The sequence below is a fragment of the Limanda limanda genome, chromosome 4, assembly GCF_963576545.1.
Source record: "Limanda limanda chromosome 4, fLimLim1.1, whole genome shotgun sequence".
NCBI lineage: Eukaryota > Metazoa > Chordata > Actinopteri > Pleuronectiformes > Pleuronectidae > Limanda > Limanda limanda.
In genome coordinates this window covers 16,000,664-16,013,432 of record NC_083639.1, presented here as the reverse complement: position 1 = coordinate 16,013,432, position 12,769 = coordinate 16,000,664, and the positions used below count along the sequence as shown (strand labels likewise).

Here is a 12,769-nt window from a genome sequence, read left to right as displayed (position 1 = left end):
AGTGCAGCGCAGTGCTCGTTTATCCTTGTTTTGTTTTGCATTTATAACGCAACTAATTGGATTAATTAATCAGATGTGCTTCCAATAAGAGGGAGAGTGTCTCTAACAAGTAATTGAATGAGATGAAAGTGGTAGAAAAAAACTAAATGTAAATCAATATTTCCTCCTTCAGCAAAGCGCCAGAGAAATTAACATGTCTTCTGTCAAAAGAGTGGAAAGACGAGATATTCATCCGCTCTGTCAGTAATAATTCACTGCACAGACTTCAAGCAGTCAAGTTGTTTTTCTTTACTATAAACCCATTAAATTGATTTCATTAGAATTTGTGAGAAGTCCCTCCTACTCAACTGAAACTGAACTAATGTGTGAGATCAGCTTTAAAACAGATAGTATTGGTTGTGATCATTATCACAAGTGAATGACAAAAATAATGTGAATTAATCCTACCTCTCTGAGAACTGTGCTCCCGAATCCTCTGTACAAGCCTCGAACACCCTGCACAGAGAAAACAAAGTTTCACAAACACAGACACACATTTGATTTCATATCATGAAAAAAAAAAAGAAAACATTCATATGCATATATGCATGCAACATGCATATGTAAAATATTCATTTTATTACAAAATTTCAAACCAATCACCAAGTCAAAACAGGATTTCAGAATAATTCTGGATTTTTACAACCTCTAATATTTATAATTCTATTTTATAATGTTCATGATGACACATATTTAAAGTAACTGCTGAGAGCTGGATTACAGTTGAGGCGTGGGGATCAATGCTACCAGGTGAGCTAGAGGACGACCTGCATACAGAGGCCTCGGGTTTGATTCAGACCCATCCTTTCTCCTCCCCCACTCTCCCTCCTCAACTCCTGCTTACACTCCAATCAATAATGGTAAAAAACACAGATGCTGATATGGTCGAGTCAGAGTACTTGTCCGATAGATGACCAGCATCTAAAATCACGTTCCAACACTTTTCTGACATTGGACATTTTCAGTACTTTCCAAAGCAGACGACCAAGACAAGAACAGTATACGGCATACTATAGAGAGATTGTGCAACAGTGTCCACAATAGACCCTTAGAACACGGCCTTGCTGAACAGCAACAAATACGTTTGCTTTCAGATGTGGTCATGTGTCATATAAACTTGAACTTTTAGTGGATATCACAGAATTTAGTCTTTTGTGTTAGATTTGTTTGATTGTCTGACGACCTCTTGCCCCAACAGTGCTATTATTACTAAAACACAGAAATATACAACAAAATTGCATTAAACCAGAATAATCCCTTCAGAAAGTGACATTGACTGCTGTGTACCTCTCCTCTGAGTGTCGCCAGCAGTATGTGGTGGGTAGTGGATGAGGGAGAAGCCTGGGCCCGTTGTTTGATCACCTCTGTGGGAACCCGGATAAGGCAAGCCACCTACAGGATGGACAGGGCATGAGTTAAACAAACAAGCACATATTTATGATCTCAATCTACAGTAGTGTCCATCTTAAAGGTTTTGAATACTCTTAACATATTGCATTTGACTGCACTAACCTGTGAACAAGAGGACCACTCACTGCCCTACACACCACTGCACTGCTGCTGTGTGATAGTGTTTTTGCTTTGTGGCAGGTGGCCATGACAACAAGGGTTTGAGATAATGTGCAATTGAGCCAATTAACAAAATGAGTAAGAAGGAAGCAAGCTGCAAACATGAAAACTGAGGAGATTTATCAGGCTGACTGTGTCCAAACAACTGCCATCAAACACTGATAGATCCACATTCCCCGCCACAAGTTACAACCCATCCACCATGTGTCAACAAAAATATGGACTGCCAACAGCTAGTGAAGACAGACATGAATATTTATGCCTCATAACTCTCATCGCCCTAAAGGCAGGCAGGCACAGCTGCCCACCTGGCGACTTGATTTCCCATTTATCCTGCATCAGAGCGGAAATACCGGCTAACAGCGAGCAATCTGACAGAGCGATCGGTGAGCCCCCCCCCCCTGTTGCGACTCCCCTCCGTCATACAGTTGCCAGTCTGCTGGTGCCACCCTCGCCACACCAACGTGAAGCAGGGAGGAGGAAAGAGAGGGAGAGAGAGAGTGATGGAGAGAGAGAGAGAGTGATGGAGCCAATGCAACAAAGATGAAATGCACCACTTCTTCTGCTGGGTTCCTTCTCCATTCAAATATCTTATTTGGGCCCCCAGCAGAGGTTTTAGACGGGATGGGGCCCCAGAGGAAAAGGCTCTTCCGCTCTCCACGGTAAGAAGAGCAGAGAGGAGGCTGCCAGGACAGCTGTTCAAGGGCTCATTCCTGTCAGCTGCTTGTCCTCTCTGTCGGCTCCTCTGCCAGACACCAAGGACGCCTCACGAGCCAGAACGGGAACTTGTGTGAAGTGCAAAGGAGAGCGGCTAAATCAAGCGAAATCACAAACTGAGTTGACATTACCCGCGAACATCAAAAGGAAACGTATTTGCTCTGCATCTCCAAAATCCCTGTGCACTATAGACTATTATTAGTACCATTTTACAGCTTTATTTTTTCCAGCACTGTATCGTTTTTGCTGCCGGCCAACGCAACTCCTTCTTTTCAAAACACAGCGAGCAGATAAACCTCAGTCTCTCTACATACGAGCAAAAGCAAAAGACTTGCATGAGCTTCTGAGAAGATTTCACTGCGCCTCTCATTGGTATTTCAGGTGAGTGTGACCAACTTCCAGCTGCAGCCCAACTGCAGTGCAAGAGCACCACCAAGTGGCAACACCTACACCTGCATCACCTCCCTCGCAATAACCGAGCTGGCTGCATCCATCTCAGAGATCTCATTTGCCCTCCCTTTGGTCAAGTTACCATTTATAATACATTGTACATCATGTTCTCCCCAAACCAATTCTCCAAAGGGCTAAGAATAAGGCGGCTAAACAGAAAGAAAGTGGCTATGACAAGTAATTACTGACGTAATTGGATGGAGGGCATGGAGTGGAGACAGCCTTTCCTCTCTTGTCACAACAGAGGGGAAGGCAGAATGAGGCTGAGATTATACCAAATAAATTAGGGACATTGTTTATTTGGGAGTAATTTGCACGTCGGGTGGGTGGGGAGGAGAATGTTGAGTGAAGAGAAGAGAAAGTGTGAAGTCTCTGAGGCCATTTCAGATCTCAGCAAAACGGTGGAATTGCTGGTGATGAATCAGGCCGTGATGAAATACGGCTGGGGAGCGTCTGAGCTGCATCCTCTTTGAGAATGGAAGATTTAGGAAGATGTCCCTCATTAGAAATCAGTCTTGTTACCTCACGTTTTGAGGAGGGCTGCAGGCGGAAGGCTGTCAGGAAGACAGACGTCTGGTTTTTCACCTACTTCGCTCGCCCTTCGTTCTCTATTCTTCCCTCTGGCTTGTAAACTTATTATAAACCCATTGGCAGCCTTTTAAATTCCTGCTACAATTCATCTTTATTTACAAGCTGTTGGATTCATCAAGCAGCATTAATTAGGAGGCTGTCTGCCTCTGATCGGAGCCTTTCAGTTTCCCTCGGCCTGCTGCTGTTAATCCAAATGACAGAGCGTGTTTTCAATTTCCAGCGCTGCCCGCCAGACAGCAAAGTACGACGCTGGTGCTCAATCACTGGCAGAACCGCGGCAGGAATTGGGAAATGAGCAGGGCCTCAGAGCACATTATCTGTATAGCCAGCGGATCAATCTGCAGATTGAGTCATTGCATCCCTCTGTCCACCCCACCATCCCTCTTTTACCGCCCATGGCCATCAGGACGTAGTGGAGAGAGAGAGATTACCGTTTAAACACTGCAGGGAGACAAAAGGTAAGAAAAACAGACAACTGTTTTGGACCTTGTCATTAAAATTTACTAAACTCACAAGTGATTTCATAAAGAGAAAGTGCTGCAGCCACACATTTAAAGAAACTGGCATTTTCTTTTGAGAAAAACAGAGCAGAACATTATTGCGTGTTAGAATATCCTCATTAATACACTCAATTATACAATACATTGGTAGCAATGCACGGTCCAATAGACAAATGAACTCCAGCTGAAAGGTTTGCTAAACAGCTTAATCCCTGACTTAACTTATTTAAGAATTACTTAGCTCAAAACCAGAACCCCGCTTTAAAGATAAATCTCAGTGACAACACAGTAAATCTTGTATAGACAACAAAATCTCCACCTCCCCCTATGAAACACAGCATGTGCCACAGTCAGCATCAGCACCAATGTCCCAGGACTTTTCTGGGTTTTTTATCCTAAGCCCAGTCGTGGAAAAGCATCGCTGAGACTGAAATATGGGACGACAAAGAGAAAAAGCAAGGAGGAGAGGGATGGAAAAAAAAGGTCATGAAGAAAAGGGGAAGAGATGAGGACGCCGAGTGTCTCCAACTTTGAAACAACAGCCAATAAATCACAGAGCGTGGCGCTGCTCAAAGGCGATGCATGGATAATTTCTCGGTGTTAAGTGGCTGCCAGTCCCCCCCCCTGCAAAAAAATCCTCCCCTCTCATGCTTCCTCCTTCTCTCTGTCCCCCTATCTTGTCATGTCACACTGTATTTTCCAGTACATCCTCCCACAGACGTGTGGCAGTGGTGGCGGTGAGAGGGGGGGGTGCCTTGACAAATGAGCTTTCAGGGCCGACGTCGAGCGAATGGGAATGAAGATAAATCTGATTTAATGGCTGGATAACAGCCTGCTAGAGCCTGACAGACGCCATCAGCTTACACATTCTTTATGGGAGCACCGCGCCACCGCAGTCACACAAACACCAGGGAGAGGATTTCTCTCATTGTCTTGACTCTCTTGTTGTTTCTCTTTGCAACTTTTGACTTTCCTCCTCCGTGTCCTGCCTTTGGGTACAAGTTACACCAGGAGTTAGATAGGTTCATATAAAAAAGTGACCTGTGAGAACCACCCAAAAGCTGAAGCACATTTCTACATTATTTATTCAAGTGCAGCTCAATAATTCTGTAAAACCTGAGTCTGGAAGAAACAGTTTTTAGGTGTGAACCCAGCCTCAGCCCGACTTACCAGCACTTTACCAGTTTTGAAATCATTGTTTCAACAGCATTTTAATGTCCTTTTTCTAAGTGGTTTAATGGATGTGGTTTGTTTTTATTATTTTCTTTTATATTATCCTACGTCTTATTTTGTTATTTTGTTTGTCTTATAATAAATTATTAATGTTATCATCATAATCATCATTTTCATTATTATTATTATGAATAATTTGTGTAATCCTGTTTTGCAGTTGTAACCATGGTCACGTCTTATATGATTAACTCTGTATATGAAGATGGACGGGGTGACAGCTCACCAAATATGAAGCCCATGCGTCTTGATCGCCCCCCCTCCTTTCTGGATCGTGGGAGTAAATGGAGATGCATCGCCCATCTTTATCAACAGTCTTTGTTATATATGGGCAACATGAAGTTTGTTTTATCTCACAAAAGGAAAGTTTGCTGATAAATGTTTGGTTACAGGCTGCACCAAAGAGCGTCCGGCTTCATCTGGAGCTACAACTCCCTGTGGTACAATCATTATAGGCTTCAAATGAAGTCTCCATCTAGTAAGTTAGTGCCAACTCGAGCCCATCATCCAGAGAGGCTTGTGGATGGGATAAGCAAAGTAATAACTCCCATAAGGCTTCTGTTGTGAATGTTGCTGAGTGGAAACAGTTGGTTAAACACAACTAAATAGACTCCTGGGGAAAGGATCATGGGTTGATGAAGGGGTTGACTGGTGAATTCAGGCTCGAATAAAAAGTTGCTTATTCTTCTTCTTCTTTAAGTTCCTGTGTGTCAAAAGCTGCCAGCAACCAGCTGCTCCCAGCTAGCAAGAGACAAGCAGGAGGACGAGCCAGAGAGAAACACACTGGAAACATGTGGCGCTGTCTAACATTGGCAGAATAGAACAATTACGCAAAGTGGAAGATGAAACATAATGCTAATGAAAATCTGTTAGAGTCTACATTAATGTTGGCATCAATGTGATTTGTGCTGAATAATTCAGATTCTAACTGAGGTAGGACAGAGAGGAGAGAACATTTACAACTATAATATATTGATGACCATTCATCCAGATTTTGTTGATTCACACCTTGTCCACATGACTATGGATTATTTTTGACAGATTTTCTCCCTTCCATTTAGAGAAATATAAATGATCACACCCCTTCATTTTACAAACTATCTCCGTTCAGAAGAATACACAAAAATGACTGACACCATCGTTTCCTGTGATGGAAACACTCCGTCTTATATTTAATCGCTGATATGCAGAGCCTAATAATGATAATTATTAGTAGCTTTTGAAAATCTGCACTTTGGAAGGCATTTACATAAATCTTTAAAAAGTTTGCTTATGGACGAGAGGCCCAAACACAAAGGAAAAACATTTTTTTTAGAACAAATGATCCTGCTGATCACACCAGCAAAAACAGAAGAAACATGCTGGAGTGTATTCAAATCATTTATTTTCATCATAACACATTTCTTGACAGGTTTTCCAGGATTGTGATAAGGCTTACCGAAGACCGAACTAATAAACAATTACTGAAACCAAAAGGTATAGCGTTTTTTAAAAGCCACAAATGTCCACACCTAAGAGGCGAGAACCTGACAGCTCCTGCCATTCAACTTGGTAAACAACCAAAACAATCAGTCAACTGATTACCTTCCATTTCTCTTATCAGCTAATTGATTAATCGTCAGATTGCCACAGCAGGAGACATAACAGATCTATTGCACCCCAGCTAGTCCGGCTGCTACCACCTCTGTTAGACCCTAAGTGCAATCATTTTTAATTTAAAGTCATTAACGATGAGTGAGGAGATGCAGAACCATATGTGGCAGCAGTTGCATCAGAGAGCAGACATATAGGCCTTGCGTGGACTCGGGGCAGCACTGGGGTAAACCTTTCATGGCTAAACCCGGAGATTACGCTCTTTGAACAAGACGTATCCAGTCCCTCCCCTGCTCCGCTCAGCTCATCTCCGAGGATTTGTGCATTTGATGTGCTCAAATCCAGAACAGGAGGAGCAGGGGTTAAACGTAGCTGCAACCTCAGCCTCACCTTTCATTCTCATCAGTGCTGGGCCACAAACACAAAGTTGAAAATTGTGCCGACGGCGTTAAACTTATACGGTATCTGCAATAATTGGCATATTGTTTGTGACAACTACCGGACCTAAACCAAGTGTTACGCTTATTGAATTTGTGCTGATCTGAGAGTAACATGGTTTCCTCTTCAACACTGCGACACACCAAGATCCACTTAAGTCCAAGGAAAACCATGGTTGGGTATTGTTTTGTATTTTTCTGATACTGGATCTAAATAATTTTTTAATTGGTTCTGTTGCCTAAATGATATCAGAATTTATATTCTTTAAAGAAAACCCAAAATGACAATCAATAATCAAATTAAACTGTTAACGGTTTAAAGTTTGCTAAATTTAACAATACAAATAACAAGTGAAACCTCCCTCGGCTTTCAAATGTGTCCTGTGTTGCCAGTTGCTTCATTAATTTTTTCGTGTTCCTCCCTTTCCACTGAACCATTTTCAAACATTTGCTGCACGTCCCAGTTTAGGAATCCTTTCACGTGAAATACAGCCACACTTTGGATTGTTTAGCTTTAGGGACATTTTTATTGTCAGGTCGACGAGTGTGAGCTAGCTAACAGCTAAGTGTAGGCTAACGCCACGAGCTGTCTGAGCCATGTAGAGAGTGTTTTGCCACCAGAGTCAAGTGTAACGTCAACTAGACATGAGCAGTGATGTTAATGTTGCCTGAGCAGGACAACTATTTCAGTTCTGAGCTCAGGCACCGAAATGACGCACTGAAATCTGCATTGTGATTCAGTCCGGACGGCACTTGCCAAGTAGGAACCAGATTGGCACCCGGCCCTAGTGAAAATACTAGGGCTGGGTATGTGTGGAATAATTCCATTTCATAAACATGCAAAACTTGGCAAAATTACATCCATCCAAAAAGCCATGAATACTGACAAGCTAGCATTTTACAGGAAGCTGTGTTGGCATACTAGGGGGGCATCGCTCTTTCCATATACCCAATCCCTCAACGCCCCCCCCTCACTTCATGCCATTGAGACTACCCATGGACCCCATATGGCTCAGACTCACCGCGGCTCCCTGCGAGTGATCGGGAGGGAACGGACGGAGGAAATTGCTCCTCGTTGCTTTCAAGTCCAAATTCCCCGGTCTGAATTGGCAGAGTCAGGGGGCCGGAGCTGGGAAAGTGCATGAGTCAGTATGCAGTAATGAGATCTTATTTACCCAGCTGGTGGAGGGGAAATGCTAGGACTGTCCAGAGGAAGCCCCCTTAACTCACCCAGCTGGACTCTGGGGCCTTCAGCCAAAACCACACACCCCCGCCCCCACCCTTCCCCTGCTGCCCTCCCTTATATAGTGATCTGTGAAATCTGTAAGGCAATAACGTGGTGTTGGTTTGGGAGTGGTGGGAAAGAAACAACGAGACTTGTATTAACAACCGATTTAAAAGTGTACAGTTAAACAAGAGTCCAAATCCACAAGAGGAGACAAAAAGGGACAGTGATGGACAGACAGACTTACTACTTCGCCGAGGGAGGCGGCCAGCATGTGAGTGACAGGTGCCATGTGAGGCGCTGCCAGTGCTCCGCCGGCGCTGAGCAGGGACTTTGTGCCTTCGTAGGTGACAAAGAAAGCAGCAGCTGAAACCAAGCAGAACCACAGCCATTTAAGGCCCATTAGTCAACCACCATACAGCAATTAATATCCCTCACTACCACTGACAGGGGAGACACTGAGGTAGGTATGGGTGTGGGTGTGTGTGTGTGTGTGTGTGTGTGTGTGTGTGTGTGTGTGGATGTGGGTGTGGGTGTGGGGGTGTGTGTGTGTGTGTGTGTGTGTGTGTGTGTGTGTGTGTGTGTGTGTGTGTGTGTGTGTGTGTGTGTGTGTGTGTGTGTGTGTGTGTGTGTGGCTAAGAAAGTGTGCCTCATACAGAAAAAGTTCAAACTTTAATTTGCAAACTATTTCCATACATATATATATAGTATAAGCATATGTATTTATACACATATTATAGGATTCCACCATCTCATCTTTGTTCATTTTTTTCTTTGATAGTGTGCTTACAATTAAGTTTAGGATTATTTATACAGACCAAAAGTAATCGACAGATGTGTAACTTTTTGATTACATGATCTATTGATAATCAAATACCACTGCTTGTGTTGGTACCCTACACTACATAGAATTGTCTGAATCCAATGTCGTTCTAAAATTTAAAAAAAAAATAATAATAACTTAGAATTTCCTTCATACAGAGATCTGCTTGGAATTACTATGTTAAAGGTGCATATGAAATATAATATAATATGCATATGGATGGAATAGGTTTATTTATAGTTGCTATAATGGTTTGAAACTGACTGTTTTTGCATCCAACCTCAAAAAATGCAATTTAAAAGCAAAGAAATAAAGCTAATTTTAGTGAATTATTACACTTATCTGAGCAACGACACAAACAAGTCTGCAGAGTTGCAATGTTGATGCATGACGAGTAAAACAAGTAAATTAATGTGCCACAGCTAAAACAAGCTCTTGACGCCAAACTCAAACAGTTACTCTGCATTTTGCGATCAACACAGAGGTTGAGCCTGATCCCACACAAAGAAGAGTCTTTGTTGTGCAGGCTCCACCACTGGGAGAACGTCCTTCACATCAGAAGATATATCCGGCTATCAGTGACTGTCTTACCATTGGGGAAGGAGCCGACAGCAGCAGATGGGACCCCTGCGTAGATGCCCCTGAAGCCCCCTGCCTTATAGAAACCTTGCTGACTCTGCAGCCGGGTCTTAATGGTGTCCAGAGGGAAGAGGGTCAGATCCACACACATCCCTGCACAGCCTCCAGCCTGAGGAGATTTAAATCACTATGTCAGACACAGAGCTGCACTGCACACTCCACCAGTGATGGAACAAGTATTCTGATCTTGTATTTAAATCTGCATTCAGTGGTTTGTTTGGCCACTTGGTGGCAGCACAAAAAGCAATAAACAACACTTTCATATCATCATTGATATGGTAAAAAGCAGAACCTGACCAAAACACATTTTAGGAGCTGGTAGGTACTGAAGGAGTAAGAACAAATGTGGGATACAGACATATTGTCCGATAAATATATATTAAGAAATAAATTATGTTGTGATTATTCCTAAGATTTAATTATCAAACCCTTATAAATGTATTGATATTTATACAGATTATCAAGGGTTTAATTCCGAATAACAATATGTAACAAAGAAAGAAAAACACACAAACTACTAAATATGGAGAACTAATAAAACACAAATGGACAACTTTTCTGCATTGTTTAGTCAGTCAAATAATATATTTCATATCAGAATATAGCCGCAAACATGAACACTTTATATTTACATCGGGAGCGATTCCTCTCTATGGAGGGCGCCATGTTATTTACAGTAGCCCAGACTTGACAAATTATACCCTTTTGAGTATTTTTGAGAACTGAAGGCTACCACAGGTTCTTTCATGTTCAGAAGTGGAGGCTGATGCTAAGTTGCTAACAGCTGCTAGCATCGAAGCTCACGGTGCCTACAGTGCTTCAAAAAATGGGCATCTTCTGTGTTTTGTTATCTTAGTATCGACAGGTATCGTAAGTATCGGTTCTCGTGACATCACTAGAAAGGAGGCAACACTGTGCATCATTAGGAGCTGTGGCAGCTGGTCACTACGAGGTGCTGCCGCCTCCAACATCCTGAGACAAAATGTCTGTATAATAATGGAGAAATAGTGTAATATCTGCATCACCTCTCAAGGTATTATTTAAAATAGTATTTAATATGAGCAAGATATGAGTAGCCATCTTTGCCTTTACTCTTATCAGACATTCTACAGTAAAGTCTTCTGAGACTTGACATACTGACAGTGGGGCTCACTATGAACAGTAGTGGTGGGGGAAAAAATCGATTCTGTTCAGTATCGCGATATTTTGCGCCCGCAATACTATCGATACTGTAGCACAAAGTATTGCAATTTTTTTTTTTTTTTTTTTTTTTTTTTAATACTTTATTTACAATTATATATGTAACAGCCCCTGGCTGGCAAAGCATGACGAGGAGAGTTTCAGAGTTTAAAAGATACCTAGTGTGTCTGCGGAAAGGATGTTCTCCACTGCAGGAGATATAGTAACAGCCCAGAGGAGCACTTTAACATCTGAGCAGGTTGACCAACTCCTTTTTCTGAACAAAAATGCCAATATTCCCAAATGAATTTAACATTTTGTGTCATGACCTTGCAGCCAACTGGACTGGACTCTAGCAGTAAACATTTGTTTATTTTTCTCAATTTGATTGAAGCTCAAGGTTACTCTTATTTATATGATTATTCTCAGGTTTATGTTACTCTATGATGTCTGCTTTATGTTACTGTATTGTATTTAAATAATTGTAAGTTATGTGCTGGGAGCTCAACGTTCATGTGAGAGGTCTCCTATTCAGAAAATAATTACAAAGGTCCTGTGTCCTGGATGTTCAAGAACAAAGTTTTTGCACTAGCCTTTCTTAGTTTTTGCACTTCAGTTAATGTGTAGAATTAAATGTGACATTTGAAGTGAGTTGAGCAGTCTTATTTTCCTAATTTTTTGTAATGCCTTTGAATAATATGGGGGACATGAATCGCAATATATCGCAGAATCGAATCGCAATACTCGCAATATATCGCAGAACCGCAATACTATTGAATCGTGGCCCAAATATCGCAATACTATTGAATCGTCACATTTTTGCCAATTCCCATCCCTAATGAACAGGATTGAGGGGAAATATGTGTGGAAATCAAATCACTCATCCCTGGTCAGTCTCATTAAACTCTCATCGTTTGTCTTCAAGTTGCATTCTGCTCCAATGACCTGCACTGTGTGTGTGTGTGTGTGTGTGTGTGTGTGTGTGTGTGTGTGTGTGTGTGTGTGTGTGTGTGTGTGTGTGTGTGTGTGTGTGTGTGTGTGTGTGTGTGTGTGTGTGTGTGTGTGTGTGAGCGAGTTTTCACAAACGACGGGACACATGACCGCGGTCATTGTTTCTGTCTGACACTGACTTTTACACACTGGTTGATGATAAGCAGCCTAGATGAATGACTTCCGGTTACATTAGCAGTTAGCTGTTAGCAACATGGACACCTACACTAACACTGTGTATAATATGAGCGCCTCACCAGCAGGGAGGCGACGAACTGCTTCTTCTCCATGTTGGTGTGTCTCTGTCAGCAGCTCAGCGCCTCACATCTCCAGCTGCTCAGCATGTTGCACACCGCTGCTGCAGAGACATGCCTCTCAAGGACGCTGCCATCTTGCCCGACGCACGTCAGCCTGACGTCATGACGCACGCTGCTCACGTGACTTTGAGCTCCTTGAGGTGAATTTGTTCTTTCTCAATATTTTATTGACATCATACACAAACCAAAACCATCTATGCCGCGGATTACAAAGTGAAATTTAAATACCAACAACAAAACAAGTAATTTACATAAAAAAATAGTAAATAAGATCCTATTAGATATTGAAATAGAAAGAAAAGATCTCAATGGCTCTGTGCAGGAGTTGAGGGTATGAGTGCACACCACACACAAAGAATATGAAGTCAGCTAGCAGTAATATTATTTCTTTTTCTTTAAATAATAATTGGTCAAACTGGTAGAATGTTAATAATAATAATGATAATATAAAGACTGAGACCTGTTTTCAA

General features: G+C 42.1%; 1 protein-coding gene across 1 annotated transcript in view; it reads right to left on the bottom strand.

Annotated features, from left to right (window-relative positions):
• slc25a26 (solute carrier family 25 member 26) overlaps window positions 1-12,368 on the bottom strand; it is a 53,370-nt gene extending 41,002 nt beyond the window's left edge. The window contains exons 1-5 of the mRNA XM_061070446.1: window positions 12,240-12,368; window positions 9,766-9,922; window positions 8,599-8,717; window positions 1,327-1,431; window positions 448-495 (exon numbers count right to left, since the gene is read on the bottom strand). Coding sequence (XP_060926429.1) covers window positions 448-495; window positions 1,327-1,431; window positions 8,599-8,717; window positions 9,766-9,922; window positions 12,240-12,272 — 462 coding nt within the window. The 5' untranslated portion in view covers window positions 12,273-12,368. The remainder of the gene's footprint in view (window positions 1-447; window positions 496-1,326; window positions 1,432-8,598; window positions 8,718-9,765; window positions 9,923-12,239) is intronic.
• Window positions 12,369-12,769: the final 401 nt, after the last annotated feature.